The 19,810-nt window shown below is 44.5% G+C and overlaps 1 protein-coding gene across 1 annotated transcript in view; it reads left to right on the forward strand.

Moving 5' to 3' along the window:
* The window catches only part of LOC112216358 (glycoprotein-N-acetylgalactosamine 3-beta-galactosyltransferase 1-B), a 28,741-nt gene extending 8,958 nt beyond the window's left edge, over positions 1 to 19,783 (forward strand). The window contains exons 3-6 of the mRNA XM_024376296.2: positions 6,666 to 6,819; positions 7,089 to 7,250; positions 7,451 to 7,953; positions 18,402 to 19,783. Coding sequence (XP_024232064.1) covers positions 6,666 to 6,819; positions 7,089 to 7,250; positions 7,451 to 7,953; positions 18,402 to 18,752 — 1,170 coding nt within the window. The 3' untranslated portion in view covers positions 18,753 to 19,783. The remainder of the gene's footprint in view (positions 1 to 6,665; positions 6,820 to 7,088; positions 7,251 to 7,450; positions 7,954 to 18,401) is intronic.
* Positions 19,784 to 19,810: the final 27 nt, after the last annotated feature.

Raw genomic sequence — 19,810 nt, forward strand, 5'->3', positions numbered from 1 at the left:
CAATGACAGAGGTCAAACGTTTTCTGTAAGGCTTCACAAGGTTTTCACACACTGTTGCTGGTATTTTGGCCCATTCCTCCATGCAGATCTCCTCTAGAGCAGTGATGTTTTGGGGCAGTTGCTGGGCAACACAGACTTTCAACTCCCTCCAAAGATTTTCTATGGGATTGAGATCTGGAGACTGGCTAGGCCACTCCAGGACCTTGAAATGCTTCTTACGAAGCCACTCCTTCATTGCCCGTGTTTGGGATCATTGTCATGCTGAAAGATCCAGCCACGTTTCATCTTCAATGCCCTTGCTGATGGAAGGAGGTTTTCACTCAAAATCTCACGATACATGGTCCCATTCATTCTTTCCTTTACACGGATCAGTCGTCCTGGTCCCTTTGCAGAAAAACAGCCCCAAAGCATGATGTTTCCACTCCCATGCTTCACAGTAGGTATGGTGTTCTTTGGATGCAACTCAGCATTCTTTGTCCTCCAAACACGACGAGTTGAGTTTTTACCAAAAAGTTATATTTTGGTTTCATCTGACCATATGACATTCTCCCAATCTTCTTCTGGATCATCCAAATGCTCTCTAGCAAACTTCAGACGGGCCTGGACATGTACTGGCTTAAGCAGGGGACACGTCTGGCACTGCAGGATTTGAGTCCCTGGCGGCGTAGTGTGTTACTGATGGTAGGCTTTGTTACTTTGGTCCCAGCTCTCTGCAGGTCATTCACTAGGTGTGGTTCTGGGATTTTTGCTCACCATTCTTGTGATCATTTTGACCCCACGGGGTGAGATCTTGCGTGGAGCCCCAGATCGAAGGAGATTATCAGTGGTCTTGTATGTCTTCCATTTCCTAATAATTGCTCCCACAGTTGATTTATTCAAACCAAGCTGCTTACCTATTGCAGATTCAGTCTTCCCAGCCTGGTGCAGGTCTACAATTTTGTTTCTGGTGTCCTTTGACAGCTCTTTGGTCTTGGCCATAGTGGAGTTTGGAGTGTGACAGTTTGAGGTTGTGGACTGGTGTCTTTTATACTGATAACAAGTTCAAACAGGTGCCATTAATACAGGTAACGAGTGGAGGACAGAGGAGCCTCTTAAAGAAGAAGTTACAGGTCTGTGAGAGCCAGAAATCTTGCTTGCTTGTAGGTGACCAAATACTTATTTTCCACCATAATTTGCAAATAAATTAATTAAAAATCCTACAATGTGATTTTCTGTTTTTTTTCTTCTCATTTTGTCTGTCATAGTTGAAGTGTACCTATGATGAAAATTACAAGCCTCTCTCATCTTTTTAAGTGGGAGAACTTGCACAATTGGTGGCTGACTAAATACTTTTTTGCCCCACTGTAGATACTTTTGGACCTGTTTCCTCCAGCATCTTCACAAGGTTGTTTGCTGTTGCTTTGGGATTGCTTTGAATTTTTGCACCAAAGTACGTTCATCTCTAGGAGACACACGTCTCCTTCCTGAGCGGTATGACGGCTGCGTGGTCCCATAGTGTTTATACTTGCGTACGATTGTTTGTACAGATGAACGTGGTACCTTCAGGCCTTTTGGAAATTGCTCCCAAGGATGAACCAGACTTGTGGTGGTCTACAATTATTTTTCTGAGCTCTTGGCTGATTTCTTTTGATTTTCTCATGATGTCAAGCAAAGAGGCACTGAGTTGGAAGGTAGGCCTTGAAATACATCTACAGGTACACCTCAAATGATGTCAATTAGCAGAAGCTTCTAAAGCCGTGACACCATTTTCTGGAATTTTACAAACTATTTAAAGGCACAGTCAACTTAGTGTATGTAAACTTCTGACCCACTGGAATTGTGATACAGTGAATTATAAGTGAAATCATCTGTCTGTAAGCAATTGTTGGAAAAGTAGATGTCCTAACCGACTTGCCAAAACTATAGTTTGCTAACAAGAAATTTGTGTGTGGTTGAAAAACGAGTTTAATGACTCCAACCATATGTAAACTTCCGACTTCAACTGTATACACTTGTAATTACTCTTCAGGTAACTATAAAGACCTGTAATTACTCTTAAGGTAGCCCTATACACCTGCAATTAATATTCAGGGAGCCATATACACATGTAATTAATATTCAGGGAGCCATATACACATGTAATTAATATTCAGGGAGCCATACCTATACACCAGTAACTACTAGTCTGGTAGCCCTACCTATACACCTGTAACTACTAGTCTGGTAGCCCGACCTATACACCTGTAACTACTAGTCTGGTAGCCCTACCTATACACCTGTAATTGCCATTCAGGTAGCTATACCTATACACCTGTAATTACTAGTCTGGTAGCCCTACCTATACACCTGTAATTGCCATTCAGGTAGCCATACCTATACACCTGTAATTACTAGTCTGGTAGCCCTACCTATACACCTGTAATTACTAGTCTGGTAGCCCTACCTATACACCTGTAATTACTAGTCTGGTAGCCCTACCTATACACCTGTAATTACTAGTCTGGTAGCCCTACCTATACACCTGTAATTGCCATTCAGGTAGCCATACCTATACACCTGTAATTACTAGTCTGGTAGCCCTACCTATACACCTGTAATTACTAGTCTGGTAGCCCTACCTATACACCTGTAATTGCCATTCAGGTAGCCATACCTATACACCTGTAATTACTAGTCTGGTAGCCATACCTATACACCTGTAATTACTAGTCTGGTAGCCATACCTATACACCTGTAATTACTAGTCTGGTAGCCCTACCTATACACCTGTAACTACTAGTCTGGTAGCCCTACCTATACACCTGTAATTGCCATTCAGGTAGCCCGACCTATACACCTGTAATTACTAGTCTGGTAGCCATACCTATACACCTGTAATTACTAGTCTGGTAGCCCTACCTATACACCTGTAATTGCCATTCAGGTAGCCCGACCTATACACCTGTAATTACTAGTCTGGTAGCCATACCTATACACCTGTAATTACTAGTCTGGTAGCCCTACCTATACACCTGTAATTGCCATTCAGGGAGCCATACCTATACACCTGTAATTACTAGTCTGGTAGCCATACCTATACACCTGTAACTACTAGTCTGGTAGCCCTACCTATACACCTGTAATTGCCATTCAGGGAGCCATACCTATACACCTGTAATTACTAGTCTGGTAGCCCTACCTATACACATGTAATTACTAGTCTGGTAGCCCTTCCTATACACCTGTAATTACTAGTCTGGTAGCCCTTCCTATACACCTGTAATTACTAGTCTGGTAGCCCTTCCTATACACCTGTAATTACTAGTCTGGTAGCCCTACCTATACACCTGTAATTACTAGTCTGGTAGCCCTACCTATACACCTGTAATTACTAGTCTGGTAGCCCTACCTATACACCTGTAATTACTAGTCTGGTAGCCCTACCTCTACACCTGTAATTACTAGTCTGGTAGCCCTACCTCTACACCTGTAATTACTAGTCTGGTAGCCCTACCTATACACCTGTAACTACTAGTCTGGTAGCCCTACCTATACACCTGTAACTACTAGTCTGGTAGCCCTACCTCTACACCTGTAATTACTAGTCTGGTAGCCCTACCTATACACCTGTAATTACTAGTCTGGTAGCCCTACCTATACACCTGTAACTACTAGTCTGGTAGCCCTACCTATACACCTGTAATTGCCATTCAGGTAGCCATACCTATACACCTGTAACTACTAGTCTGGTAGCCCTACCTATACACCTGTAATTACTAGTCTGGTAGCCCTACCTATACACCTGTAACTACTAGTCTGGTAGCCCTACCTATACACCTGTAATTGCCATTCAGGTAGCCATACCTATACACCTGTAACTACTAGTCTGGTAGCCCTACCTATACACCTGTAATTACTAGTCTGGTAGCCCTACCTATACACCTGTAACTACTAGTCTGGTAGCCCTACCTATACACCTGTAACTACTAGTCTGGTAGCCCTACCTATACACCTGTAATTACTAGTCTGGTAGCCCTACCTATACACCTGTAACTACTAGTCTGGTAGCCCTACCTATACACCTGTAATTGCCATTCAGGTAGCCATACCTATACACCTGTAACTACTAGTCTGGTAGCCCTACCTATACACATGTAATTACTAGTCTGGTAGCCCTACCTATACACCTGTAACTACTAGTCTGGTAGCCCTTCCTATACACCTGTAATTGCCATTCAGGTAGCCATACCTATACACCTGTAATTACTAGTCTGGTAGCCCTACCTATACACATGTAATTACTAGTCTGGTAGCCCTACCTATACACCTGTAATTACTAGTCTGGTAGCCCTACCTATACACCTGTAACTACTAGTCTGGTAGCCCTACCTCTACACCTGTAATTACTAGTCTGGTAGCCCTACCTCTACACCTGTAATTGCCATTCAGGTAGCCCTACCTATACACATGTAATTACTAGTCTGGTAGCCCTACCTCTACACCTGTAATTGCCATTCAGGTAGCCCTACCTATACACCTGTAATTACTAGTCTGGTAGCCCTACCTATACACCTGTAATTGCCATTCAGGTAGCCGTACCTATACACCTGTAATTACTAGTCTGGTAGCCCTACCTCTACACCTGTAATTACTAGTCTGGTAGCCCTACCTATACACCTGTAACTACTAGTCTGGTAGCCCTACCTATACACCTGTAATTGCCATTCAGGTAGCCATACCTATACACCTGTAATTACTAGTCTGGTAGCCCTACCTCTACACCTGTAATTACTAGTCTGGTAGCCCTACCTATACACCTGTAATTACTAGTCTGGTAGCCCTACCTATACACCTGTAATTACTAGTCTGGTAGCCCTACCTATACACCTGTAACTACTAGTCTGGTAGCCCTACCTATACACCTGTAATTGCCATTCAGGTAGCCATACCTATACACCTGTAACTACTAGTCTGGTAGCCCTACCTATACACCTGTAACTACTAGTCTGGTAGCCCTACCTATACACCTGTAATTGCCATTCAGGTAGCCATACCTATACACCTGTAACTACTAGTCTGGTAGCCCTAGCTATACACCTGTAATTACTAGTCTGGTAGCCCTACCTATACACCTGTAATTACTAGTCTGGTAGCCCTACCTATACACCTGTAATTACTAGTCTGGTAGCCCTACCTATACACCTGTAATTACTAGTCTGGTAGCCCTACCTATACACCTGTAATTACTAGTCTGGTAGCCCTACCTATACACCTGTAACTACTAGTCTGGTAGCCCTACCTATACACCTGTAATTACTAGTCTGGTAGCCCTACCTATACACCTGTAATTACTAGTCTGGTAGCCCTACCTATACACCTGTAACTACAGGTCTGGTAGCCCTACCTATACACCTGTAATTACTAGTCTGGTAGCCCTACCTATACACCTGTAATTGCCATTCAGGTAGCCATACCTATACACCTGTAATTACTAGTCTGGTAGCCCTACCTATACACCTGTAATTGCCATTCAGGTAGCCATACCTATACACCTGTAATTACTAGTCTGGTAGCCCTTCCTATACACCTGTAATTGCCATTCAGGTAGCCATACCTATACACCTGTAATTACTAGTCTGGTAGCCCTACCTATACACATGTAATTACTAGTCTGGTAGCCCTACCTATACACCTGTAATTACTAGTCTGGTAGCCCTACCTATACACCTGTAATTACTAGTCTGGTAGCCCTACCTATACACCTGTAATTACTAGTCTGGTAGCCCTACCTATACACCTGTAATTACTAGTCTGGTAGCCCTACCTATACACCTGTAATTGCCATTCAGGTAGCCATACCTATACACCTGTAATTACTAGTCTGGTAGCCCTACCTATACACATGTAATTACTAGTCTGGTAGCCCTACCTATACACCTGTAATTACTAGTCTGGTAGCCCTACCTATACACCTGTAATTGCCATTCAGGTAGCCCTACCTATACACCTGTAATTACTAGTCTGGTAGCCCTACCTATACACCTGTAATTACTAGTCTGGTAGCCCTACCTATACACCTGTAATTACCATTCTGGTAGCCCTACCTATACACCTGTAATTACTAGTCTGGTAGCCCTACCTATACACCTGTAATTACTAGTCTGGTAGCCCTACCTCTACACCTGTAATTACTAGTCTGGTAGCCCTACCTCTACACCTGTAATTACTAGTCTGGTAGCCCTACCTCTACACCTGTAATTACTAGTCTGGTAGCCCTACCTCTACACCTGTAATTACTAGTCTGGTAGCCCTACCTCTACACCTGTAATTACTAGTCTGGTAGCCCTACCTCTACACCTGTAATTGCCATTCAGGTAGCCCTACCTATACACATGTAATTACTAGTCTGGTAGCCCTACCTATACACCTGTAATTACTAGTCTGGTAGCCCTACCTCTACACCTGTAATTACTAGTCTGGTAGCCCTACCTCTACACCTGTAATTGCCATTCAGGTAGCCCTACCTATACACCTGTAATTGCTAGTCTGGTAGCCCTACCTATACACCTGTAATTACGGTACTCTCTCCTTGCATTGTTGGTACTGTTGTCTGTACCTACTGTATTTTGTATACCTGCTATGGTATTATGATGTTATCAGTAAACTTTGTTGAATTTGAATCACGTCATCTGTATTTGTAAAAACAGGTGTGGTTCGAGATGAGCATGGAGTCCGATGTGCTGGGAGAGGGCCAGGACAGCTCAGTAGCAGCGTTGTCGAAGAAGAGACAGGCTAGTGACAGTAATAACTGGAGGATGGAAGGAGCAACCCCCATCAACCTCAACCATCCACACCACATAGGTACACAGGCCCAATAAGACACAGGACCTCTTCAGGTTAAAGGAAATTAATTTCCTCTGAAGTTTCTCATAAATCTGTGTGGAAGTATGAAAGGTGTGTGTTGTGTATTTTAATATAGAACATGGATCTCTTTGCTGCCACAAAGACACTTCATTATTGAAATAGGCTCATTCCAAAACATCCATACATCTCCCCATAGAAATATGAATACTATACAGTGTCTCTCTTCCATCAATTAAAGTTGTTTCTAATTTGGCTATGGTTTTCAGATGAGGACAGTAGCGTGGCAGATGAGCTGTACCGGAAGGTACGCATCCTGTGCTGGGTGATGACTGGTCCCAGTAACCTGCAGACCAAGGCCCGCCACGTAAAGGCCACCTGGAGCCGCCACTGCAACGTTGTGGTCTTCATGAGCTCTATCGACGACCCAGGTAGGTACCCAGCCAGGTAGCCTAGAGGGCAGAGAGGCGGGCTGGTTCGAGGTTGGCCGGTTCGAATCCCATTAACGGTAAAAATCTGGATGCTGTCTCCTGCTTTTGTGCCCTTGAGCAAGGCACTTAACCCTAACTGCTCTCGGTCCAGTGTTGGTGAAATGTAAGAAATTGGGCAATAAAGCATTCTTCTTCTCCAGACTTCCCCACAGTGGGGCTCGGCACGGGGGAGGGCCGCGACCAGCTTTACTGGAAGACCATCCGGGCCTTCCACTACGCCCTGGAGCATCATGGGAATGATGCCGACTGGTTCCTCAAGGCGGACGACGACACCTTCGTTGTGGTGGACAACCTCCGCTGGGTCCTGTCCAATCACACGCCCGAGGAGCCCCTCTACTTTGGCAAGCGCTTCAAGCCCTACGCAAAGCAGGGGTACATGAGTGGCGGAGCAGGATATGTGTTGAGTAAAGAAGCTCTCAGGAGGTTTGTGGAGGGGTTCAAGACCAAGGTGTGTACCCATACCACCTCTGTGGAGGACTTGGCTCTGGGACAGTGTCTGGAGAAGATGGGTGTTCTGGCTATGGACTCGAGGGATACCCTTCAACGAGAGACATTTCATCCGTTTGTTCCCGAGCATCATCTGACAGGGAAGTTCTCCAAGAGCTTCTGGTACTGGAGCTACTGCTACTACCCCATCGTAGAGGTCTGTCTTGTTGTTGTTACTTGTTGGCTTACAGTTTCCCAGATTATTCAAGTGAAACGGACAGTGTTTTAGTCAAACAACAATATCAGTCAAACATATCAAATTCCCAGTTCATGCTACAAAACCAACTTTATAAGAGATTTTAAGAATAGGGTCTATTTGACTCAACATTCCTAGCTAAAAACACAGAGCCTAACATTAGTGAGCTAGCTGTTAGGAGGATGTCATGTTATTGGAGGAGTGGGTGAGTGACTGGTTTATTCCCCACATATACTTTTTCGGTTGCTATACACAGCTAGGGATGCAGGTGTCATTTGGTTAGCTAGCAAGAACTTGAATGACTGTTATCCAGCTCGCATATCTCTTGCTTTCGCAAATTCACTCTGGCTATTTACCCCAATTTCAGAGCACTCTCGTCTGAGTGCGCCAGGGCGCAGAATAACTGATACATTTAGCAACGCCCGCTGAATATGACCGTTGTCAGTAAACAGGCAAAATAATAGTCACGAACGCTCTAGATAACATTTAAACAAGGTGCAGAAGGACGAGTAGGCCACAATTCCCTATTGTTTATCAGTGCAATTTTGATGGCCAACTACCTGTTGGTAGTTGGCCATCAACATTTTGAGAGGGTTTATCAAATGTTCCTTTGCTAAATTTTAGCCCAACTTGACCTAGCTAGCATTAGTTGTTGAGCTTGTTGATGTGCATAACTGAGAGAGTCTACCTTTTCATGGTTGTTTGATCAATAGGACTGAAAAGTTCCCAGATGTTAAGAGGACTCTCATGTGGTATTGACATATTTGCAGAAATCCATTCAGGTGTATTTTGTGGCTTTTGGCAAATGTGTTCTAATGATCTAAAGTTGCGCAGTTGCAATGATGAATGTGAATGATGACAGGCCTGTGTGGCAATGGCTTGTTTGCATAAAGGCCTATTGTAGCTCTGTTTGGCTATGGTGCACTGGTCTGCATAGACTGGTTGAGACAGATGTTTTATTTACTGCAGTGTTTATTAATTGTCCAAATGCACTGCCGCTTTCCCACTCTGTATTGCTATAGAATGTTCACAAATTCCTTAGTATACGTAACTCCCAAACATTCCAAAAATGTATGAAAACGTGAAAATGATTGCTTGTCCGATACATGTTTTTTTTTTTTTTAAGATTTCAAACTATGTTTGATGTATTTCAAATCAAATTTAATTTGTCACATACACATGGTTAGCAGATGTTAATGCAAGTGTAGCGAAATGCTTGTGCTTCTAGATCCGACAATGCAGTAACGAGTAATCTAACCTAACAATTCCACAACTACTACCTTATACACACAAGTGTAAAGGGATAAAGAAAATGTACATAAAGATATATGAATGAGTGATGGTACAAAACGGCATAGGCAAGATGCAGTAGATGGTATCGAGTACAGTATGTACATATGAGATGAGTAATGTAGGGTATGTAAACATTAAGTGGCATTGTTTAAAGTGGCTAGTGATACATTTTTTACATCAATTTCCATTATTAAAGTGGCTGGAGTTGAGTCAGTATATTGGCAGCATACTATTCCCCCTATTCCGCCCCAGCCATTACCACGAGCCCGTCCTCCCCAATTAAGGTGCCACCAACCTCCTGTGACACCAAGTGTTTTTGGTCTATTAAAAGGTATGGCATCTTTTGACCAGGGCATCAGTCTTACACAAACCCTCTTGGTGTAATATTTATGGTATATTTACACTTATTTTCAATGAACAAACGGCCTGAATATAAACGACATTATGTAAAGGCTATCTCACAGTGAATGACAACATTAATGAATGTTGGTTCTACTTCATACCTTTCAGATCGTCAGTATCATTGGAAGTATGGATTATATCCCTCGTGCTCTGTGCAGGTCCAGTAATAATAACAACAAAGTCACGCCGGTGACGTGACAGCGTGGGAGGACCTGCCCCCACGCTTCATTAAAAAAACGGACGTCAGACCACATTTCTTCTTCCAAAGTTAGCTGAGCCATATCACCCAAGTTGACTGCTCCACTGCTCCCGTTGTTTGGGGGATTGCATCTTCCCAGGTAGCGGTACGATAAGCTAAACTCTATGTGAGTTGTGTGTACTGTCGGTCTGTCACCAACAGCCTGTGGGTCAGAGCGCGAAATTCGCCCGCCAAGGCTGTGTGACAGGTCTCCCCTACCAATCCCTTTTATCTGAGGATATTGGGCTTCCTTGTCTTGTGCCGATTTAGCCCACTTGCTAGGGTGTGTCTGTGTTGGCCACCGCACTCCGATGCTAACCTTGTCAAGATATCCTCCACTGCTGTGCTCATTATTGAGGCCACAACTATTTAAAATTCCAACTGGTCACTTCTCGAGATAACCGTGTCCAGGAAGGTTGTTAGCCTAGTCAGCTATAAGACGTGAGATTCGGATTGCCTCCCCTAGGCATCCCTCTCACCTGGTACACTATATTACCAAAAGTATGTGGACACCTGGTCATCAAATATCTCATTCCAAAATCATGGACATTAATATGGAGTCCATCCCCCCCTTTGCTGCTATAACAGCCTCCACTCTTCTGGGAAGGCTTTCCACTAGATGTGGAAAGCCTTAAGAGCATTACTTAGGTCGGGCACTGATGTTGGTTGATGTGCACAGGTGACCACAGGAATCTTCTGTCCTTGTTTATGTGCACAGAAGTGACCACAAAATATGGTGTTTTCCTTTTGTTTTCCCTTTTTACCCTACTGAGGATCACCCTGACCAGGGTGATGTCCCTTAACTTTAATACCATATAAGCTCATAATTAATAGTCGCTAATACAAAGATGTCTCTGCTAGGCGGAGTTCAGGGGTGGGTGGGTGGGTGGGGGGGGGCATTGTCATGCTGAAATAGGGAAGGGCCTTCACTAAACTGTTGCCAAAAAGTTGGAAGCACAGAATTGTCTAGAATGTCATTGTATGCTGTAGCGTTAAGATTTCCCTTCACTGGAACTAAAATCATGAAAAACAGCCCCAGACCATTATTCCTCCTCCACCAAAATGTACAGTTGGCACCGTGCATTGGGGCAGGTAGCGTTTTCCTGGCATCAGCCAAACCCGGATTTGTCCTTCGGACTGCCAGATGGCCCAGCTACTCATTGGACCCTATGATCACTCGGCTACTCATGCCTCTCCCTAATGTCAATATGCCTTGTCCATTGCTGTTCTGGTTAGTGATTATTGCCTTATTTCACTGTAGAGCCTCCAGCCCTGCTCAATATGCCTCAGCTAACCCTCTTGTCCCACCTCCCACAATGCAGTAACCTCAACTGGTTTAATTGATGTCTCTAGAGACAACTCTCTCATCGTCACTCAATGCCTAGATTTTACCTCCACTGTATTCACATCCAACCATACTTTTGTCTGTACATTATGCCTTGAATCTATTCTACCGCGCCCAGAAACCTGCTCTTTTTACTCCTCTGTTCTGAACGTACTAGATGACCAGTTCTTATAGCCTTTAGCCGTACCTTTATCCTACTCCTCCTCTGCTCCTCTGGTGATGTAGAGGTGAATCCAGGCCCTGCAGTGCCTAGCTCCACTCCCATTCCCCAGGTGCTCTCATTTGTTGACTTCTGGAACTGCAAAAGCCTTCGTTTCATTTCATTAGAAGCCTCCTCCCTAAGTTTGTTTTATTCATTGCTTTAGCACACTCTGCAAACCCGGATGTCCTAGTTGTCTGAATCCTGGTTTAGGAAGGCCACCAAAAACCCTGAAATTTCCATCCCTAACTTAACATTTTCCAACAAGAGAGAACTGCCAAAGGGGCGGAGTTAGCCTATAGTTCTGTCTTACTATTCAGGTCTGTGCCCAAACAATTTTTTGCTTCTACTTAAAAATCGACCTTTCCAGGAACAAGTCTCCCACTGTTGCTGTAGACCACCTTCTGCCCCCAGCTCTGCCCTGGACACCATATGTGAATTGATTGCCCCCCATCTATCTTCAGAGCTCGTGCTGTCAGGTGACCTAAACTGGGACATGCTTAACACTCCGGCCATCCTACAATCTAAGCTTGATGCCCTCAATCTCACAAAATATGATCAATGAACCTACCAGGTACAACCCCAAATCTGTAAACCTAGGCACCCTCATAGATATCATCCTAACAAACCTGCCCTCCAAATACACCTCTGCTGTCTTCAACCAGGATCTCAGCGATTACTGCCTCATTGCTTGCGTCCGTAATGGGTCTGCGGTCAAACGACCACCCCTCATCACTGTCAAACACTCCCTAAAACACTTCAGTGAGCAGGCCTTTCTAATCTCCCTGGCCCAGGTATCCTGGAGGGATATTGACCTCACTAATTTCATGAATCAGTATATTACATAAGAAATATTTTATAGTTGTTTTTTCTCCACATTCTGAGCTGAGAGAACACTGCATCACCATGATCAAATCAAATCAAATCAAATCAAATTTTATTTGTCACATACACATGGTTAGCAGATGTTAATGCGAGTGTAGCGAAATGCTTGTGCTTCTAGTTCCGACAATGCAGTAATAACGAGCAAGTAATCTAACTAACAATTCAAAAAAAAAAAACTACTGTCATACACAGTGTAAGGGGATAAAGAATATGTACATAAGGATATATGAATGAGTGATGGTACAGAGCAGCATAGGCAAGATACAGTAGATGATATCGAGTACAGTATATACATATGAGATAAGTATGTAAACCAAGTGGCATAGTTAAAGTGGCTAGTGATACATGTATTACATAAGGATGCAGTCGATGATATAGAGTACAGTATCAACGTATGCATATGAGATGAACAATGTAGGGTAAGTAACATTATATAAGGTAGCATTGTTTAAAGTGGCTAGTGATATATTTACATCATTTCCCATCGATTCCCATGATTAAAGTGGCTGGAGTAGAGTCAGTGTCATTGACAGTGTGTTGGCAGTAGCCACTCAATGTTAGTGGTGGCTGTTTAACAGTCTGATGGCCTTGAGATAGAAGCTGTTTTTCAGTCTCTCGGTCCCAGCTTTGATGCACCTGTACTGACCTCGCCTTCTGGATGGCAGCGGGGTGAACAGGCAGTGGCTCGGGTGGGTGATGTCCTTGATGATCTTTATGGCCTTCCTGTAGCATCGGGTGGTGTAGGTGTCCTGGAGGGCAGGTAGTTTGCCCCCGGTGATGCGTTGTGCAGACCTCACTACCCTCTGGAGAGCCTTACGGTTGAGGGCGGTGCAGTTGCCATACCAGGCGGTGATACAGCCCGCCAGGATGCTCTCGATTGTGCATCTGTAGAAGTTTGTGAGTGCTTTTGGTGACAAGCCGAATTTCTTCAGCCTCCTGAGGTTGAAGAGGCGCTGCTGCGCCTTCCTCACGATGCTGTCTGTGTGAGTGGACCAATTCAGTTTGTCTGTGATGTGTATGCCGAGGAACTTAAAACTTGCTACCCTCTCCACTACTGTTCCATCGATGTGGATGGGGGTGTTCCCTCTGCTGTTTCCTGAAGTCCACAATCATCTCCTTAGTTTTGTTGACGTTGAGTGTGAGGTTATTTTCCTGACACCACACTCCGAGGGCCCTCACCTCCTCCCTGTAGGCCGTCTCGTCGTTGTTGGTAATCAAGCCTACCACTGTTGTGTCGTCCGCAAACTTGATGATTGAGTTGGAGGCGTGCATGGCCACGCAGTCGTGGGTGAACAGGGAGTACAGGAGAGGGCTCAGAACGCACCCTTGTGGGGCCCCAGTGTTGAGGATCAGCGGGGAGGAGATGTTGTTGCCTACCCTCACCACCTGGGGGCGGCCCGTCAGGAAGTCCAGTACCCAGTTGCACAGGGCGGGGTCGAGACCCAGGGTCTCGAGCTTGATGACGAGCTTGGAGGGTACTATGGTGTTGAATGCCGAGCTGTAGTCGATGAACAGCATTCTCACATAGGTATTCCTCTTGTCCAGATGGGTTAGGGCAGTGTGCAGTGTGGTTGAGATTGCATCGTCTGTGGACCTATTTGGGCGGTAAGCAAATTGGAGTGGGTCAAGGGTGTCAGGTAGGGTGGAGGTGATATGGTCCTTGACTAGTCTCTCAAAGCACTTCATGATGACGGATGTGAGTGCTACGGGCGGTAGTCGTTTAGCTCAGTTACCTTAGCTTTCTTGGGAACAGGAACAATGGTGGCCCTCTTGAAGCATGTGGGAACAGCAGACTGGTATAGGGATTGATTGAATATGTCCGTAAACACACCGGCCAGCTGGTCTGCGCATGCTCTGAGGGTGCGGCTGGGGATGCCGTCTGGGCCTGCAGCCTTGCGAGGGTTAACACGTTTAAATGTCTTACTCACTTCGGCTGCAGTGAAGGAGAGACCGCATGTTTCCGTTGCAGGCCGTGTCAGTGGCACTGTATTGTCCTCAAAGCGGGCAAAAAGTTATTTAGTCTGCCTGGGAGCAAGACATCCTGGTCCGTGACTGGGCTGGGTTTCTTCCTGTAGTCCGTGATTGACTGTAGACCCTGCCACATACCTCTTGTGTCTGAGCCGTTGAATTGAGATTCTACTTTGTCTCTGTACTGGCGCTTAGCTTGTTTGATAGCCTTGCGGAGGGAATAGCTGCACTGTTTGTATTCAGCCATGTTACCAGACACCTTGCCCTGATTAAAAGCAGTGGTTCGTGCCTTCAGTTTCACACGAATGCTGCCATCAATCCACGGTTTCTGGTTAGGGAATGTTTTAATCGTTGCTGTGGGAACGACATCTTCAACGCACGTTCTAATGAACTCGCACACCGAATCAGCGTATTCGTCAATGTTGTTATCTGACGCAATACGAAACATCTCCCAGTCCACGTGATGGAAGCAGTCTTGGAGTGTGGAGTCAGCTTGGTCGGACCAGCGTTGGACAGACCTCAGCGTGGGAGCTTCTTGTTTTAGTTTCTGTCTGTAGGCAGGGATCAACAAAATGGAGTCGTGGTCAGCCTTTCCGAAAGGGGGCGGGGCAGGGCCTTATATGCGTCGCGGAAGTTAGAGTAACAATGATCCAGGGTCTTTCCACCCCTGGTTGCGCAATCGATATGCTGATAAAATTTAGGGAGTCTTGTTTTCAGATTAGATGATGCTGGGCATGCATGGCTGTTCCTCTTGTGGAGCTGAACTACAAGTAGAAGATGGTCATGACCTGTGCCCCGCCTGCCTAGGCTTTGGCCACCTGCGTGAGGCCCTTACTGACCCCTGCATTAACTGCAACATCCTTCCTGTGAAGGTGAGTGAAGTGTGGCTAGCCAGAGTTGAGGGCCTGGTTTTCACAAATAATTTACCAGTGTTGTTTGCCAGGACCCACCCAGGACCACCAAAAGAGGGAAATTCCACAAAACCGATGGTGCCCCCTTCGTGAAAAAGTAAAAAAATAAGAGCCTCACTCGGAATGTCAATTCCCTATCCTCTGAGATAGAGCAGCTAAAAATGATTTTGTCTTCTTCCGAGCCCCCTGAGTCAGGGCCCTATAGCACTCCCTCCAGAGGACTCAGATAGCCTTGATGATGACCTGCTTTCCACTCGGGTATCCAACTGGCACGTTACTCACCAGGATGATGAAAAGCCCAACATGGCGAAGGGGGTGCCAACCAGTTGTGGACCCATTCAGCCTCAACGCTAAAGATGGGTCAGAGGAGTCATTCCGAGGTTCTGATCACACTGAGTCAGAAGAAAGCTCTGCCTCACTATGCGCTGTCCTGTCCTGTGTACATTCTTAGCTAGACTAGAGCTTGAGCACCCTCAAGCCACAGCCCCTGCAGTTAACGTGTTCTTTAAGAAGGCCCCAGCAGCTACACCATTCAAATCAAATCAAAAATCAAATCAAATGTATTTGTCACATACACATGGTTAGCAGATGTTAATGCGAGTGTAGCGAAATGCTTGCGCTTCTAGTTCCGACAATGCAGTAATAACCAACGAGTAATCTAACCTAACAATTCCAAAACTACTACCTTGTACACACACAAGTGTAAAGGGATAAAGAATATGTACATAAAGATATGAATGAGTGATGGTACAGAACGGCATAGGCAAGATGCAGTAGATGGTATCGAGTACAGTATATACATATGAGATGAGTAGTGTAGGGTATGTAAACAAAGTGGCATAGTTTAAAGTGGCTAGTGATACACGTATTACATAAAGATGCAGTAGATGATAGAGTACAGTATATACAGTGGGGCAAAAAAGTATTTAGTCAGCCACCTATTGTGCAAATTCTCCCACTTAAAAAGATGAGAGAGGCCTGTAATTTTCATCATAGGTATACTTCAACTATGACAGACAAAATGAGAGAAAAAAAATCCAGAAAATCACATTGTAGGATTTTTAATGAATGTATATGCAAATTATGGTGGAAAATAAGTATTTGGTCAATAACAAAAGTTTATCTCAATACTTTGTTATATACCCTTTGTTGGCAATGACAGAGGTCAAACGTTTTCTGTAAGGCTTCACAAGGTTTTCACACACTGTTGCTGGTATTTCGGCCCATTCATCCATGCAGATCTCCTCTAGAGCAGTGATGTTTTGGGGCTGTTGCTGGGCAACACGGACTTTCAACTCCCTCCAAAGATTTTCTATGGGGTTGAGATCTGGAGACTGGCTAGGCCACTCCAGGACCTTGAACTGCTTCTTACGAAGCCACTCCTTCGTTGCCCGGGCGGTGTGTTTGGGATCATTGTCATGCTGAAAGACCCAGCCACGTTTCATCTTCAATGCCCTTGCTGATGGAAGGAGGTTTTCACTCAAAATCTCACGATACATGGTCCCATTCATTCTTTCCTTTACACGGATCAGTCGTCCTGGTCCCTTTGCAGAAAAACAGCCCCAAAGCATGATGTTTCCACCCCCATGCTTCACAGTAGGTATGGTGTTCTTTGGATGCAACTCAGCATTCTTTGTCCTCCAAACACGACGAGTTGAGTTTTTACCAAAAAGTTATATTTTGGTTTCATCTGACCATATGACATTCTCTCAATCTTCTTCTGGATCATCCAAATGCTCTCTAGCAAACTTCAGGCGGGCCCGGACATCTACTGGCTTAAGCGGGGGGACACGTCTGGCACTGCAGGATTTGAGTCCCTGGCGGCGTAGTGTGTTACTGATGGTAGGCTTTGTTACTTTGGTCCCAGCTCTCTGCAGGTCATTCACTAGGTCACCCCGTGTGGTTCTGGGATTTTTGCTCACCGTTCTTGTGATCATTTTGACCCCACGGGGTGAGATCTTGCGTGGAGCCCCAGATCGAGGGAGATTATCAGTGGAGTGTACCTATGATGAAAATTACAGGCCTCATCTTTTTAAGTGGGAGAACTTGCACAATTGGTGGCTGACTAAGAGTAGGGGTAGGTGACCCTGGTGTCCTGGCTAAATTCCCTTTCTGGCCCTCATACTATCACAGTCACCTAATCATCCCCAGCTTACAATTGGCTCATTCACCCTCCCTCCTGTCCCTTGTAACTATTCCCCAGGTTGTTGCTGTAAATGAGAATGTGTTCTCAGTCAACTTAGCTGGGGAAAGCAGGGTCAAATAAAATAAATAACTCTTGCGAGTGTGCAGCCGAGAGCACAGCGCTGACACTGACCCTCGTCATCGTACTGGGTCTTACCGTGAACAACGAAAATAGCAACTGCACACCAAGCCAAAAGGTCACCTTTTATTTGCATGGTTCTGAACTTCCACACGATGAGGGCATGTGTAACACCTCAGTGTGTGAACAGCATTCATCTTCTTCTGCAAAAATTCTTGTTGAATGTGTTGGTGAAGGTACGAATGTTCAACAACTGATGGGCATGTTCGTGATGACCGTACTGACGGTCTACAAATATTCGTAGAACCAGTTACATTCGTAACTTCTGATTGTCTGTCCCACTGGGTCTTTGGCCCTAGTTAGTACAGCTTTAAAATAAATACATCAATTACATTGATGCTGAGGTGGATGATTGCAGTAGAGACAAAACTCTGTCAACAATAGGAACATTTGCCAATTTGTTACAGATAATAGCGCTAGTTCTTTGTGCTTTGCAATGCAAATGAGAAGTCTATTATGAGTCTGTCAGACAGATACCATCGAGACACACGGCAATACAATTAGGGTTAAACAAAGGTATTTGTGGTGGAAACACAGCCAGTGTCTCTGCTGTTCGATACCAAGGTAGCCTATTTCCAAATGGTTATCAGACTGACAGTCAAAAAGGGGCAATGAGATGTTCATAGTACTCAAGATACTGAAAGCCATTTGAAACAGACAGTGAACACCACAATAGTCAGGTATAAATTCAAGCTGTTGAATTGAATATACAAAAATCCCTGATATTTTTAAGGGTGCGATTCGGAGCCTTGGTTCCTGTATCCCGCTCTGTCAACAGATACAGTGAAAGGCCATGTAGTACGTTTTAGAATACTGTGTGTGGTGTGTGTGCTTTCCTTCACCAGGGTCCCCAGTGCTGCTCAGACCTGGCAGTATCCTTTCACTATGTGGATGCAGAGCTGATGTACACACTGGAATACTGGACCTACCACCTCCGTGCCTATGGCTACAGGTACCGCTACAGACCTCCACTATCCCAGGGCCTGGTGGAGCGGCAGGCCCAAACAGAGAGGCCTACAGTGGGTACAGCTGGGAGAGGGAGCACCCCAGCTGGTATTACTGTTGGTGGTGATGGAGACCAGTCCAAAGCCGAGTCCGGGGCAAAGCCTTTGTCAGACAAAGGTGGGAAGGAGACATTGGGTAAAATCCCCATTGACAACAACAGGACTGCAGTCACACAGGAGAGACAAGGGTGATTCTCTCTGTATGGGTTTACATGTGTTTTTGGAACGGGACTATGTAGTGTATGGACCAGGATGGGGCAATTCCACTTAAATTCTGTCAATTTAAGTTTACTTCCTGAATTGACTGAATTGAAGTGGAATTGACACATGAATAATGAAAAAATGATTACCCACATAGTGCTCTTATGGCCAGTTCCACAACAGTGCAGGTTTAATTGATTATGGGGATTTTATATATATATATATATCTTTTAAGTGAGTCCATATACTGTAAATCATTTAACTTGAAAGTCTTAACTGTTTTTATTTGATATCTGTTGCGATTTAATATGATATTCTGTTTGAATTGAAATAGTATGCAGTTACTTACCATTCATCTATATCCAGTACTTGACAGCTTATTAGGTGTTACGCATGCCTCTTTCGTTACGCTTGATAACTTGGTACAATAGACTGTGATGCCCTTTGGAATGCATAATGCATCTGTTACTTCAAAGGTTTAAAACGTGCATTGTATTTGAGGTTTAAAAAGGGTTTTGAAGTTTTTAATTTCCACTTTGAAAGTTCAGACTTGATTTTCCCTTACGAAAAAATGTATCAACCCCTACAAAAAAGTCCATTAATTATAATCCACATAATAATTCACATTTCTTGTTACTACAGGATTCTTTTCTTGCTGTAGCAAACTGGCTCATTTTAAATCCTACATCTGTAGAGGCTTTGAATGTCATGAAGATTGTAAAATGGTTGATATGGTTGGAATGACTTCTTTCTTAATGGTAGTTTTTAAGCCATTTACCTTGTTCTCTGGTTTCGTTGTCTTTTTGGGAGGTCGAAGAGAAGATTTCATATCTACCTTAATTTTCTACACTAAACATTGACCTGTATGTTTTTCAGCTGGAATGAAACAAGCAATTTAGGGTGGGATTCAATCCGATTGCCGGTTATTGGCATTGCGGCTTTTAAAGGCCATTTTGTTTACCGTGAATGGGATCTCTGCGAAAGGGGCAACATTGCAATGCCAATAAACCGTGATTGTATTGAATCCCAGCCCTAGTATACATCATATA

This window comes from Oncorhynchus tshawytscha, linkage group LG16, assembly GCF_018296145.1.
Source record: "Oncorhynchus tshawytscha isolate Ot180627B linkage group LG16, Otsh_v2.0, whole genome shotgun sequence".
Lineage (NCBI taxonomy): Eukaryota > Metazoa > Chordata > Actinopteri > Salmoniformes > Salmonidae > Oncorhynchus > Oncorhynchus tshawytscha.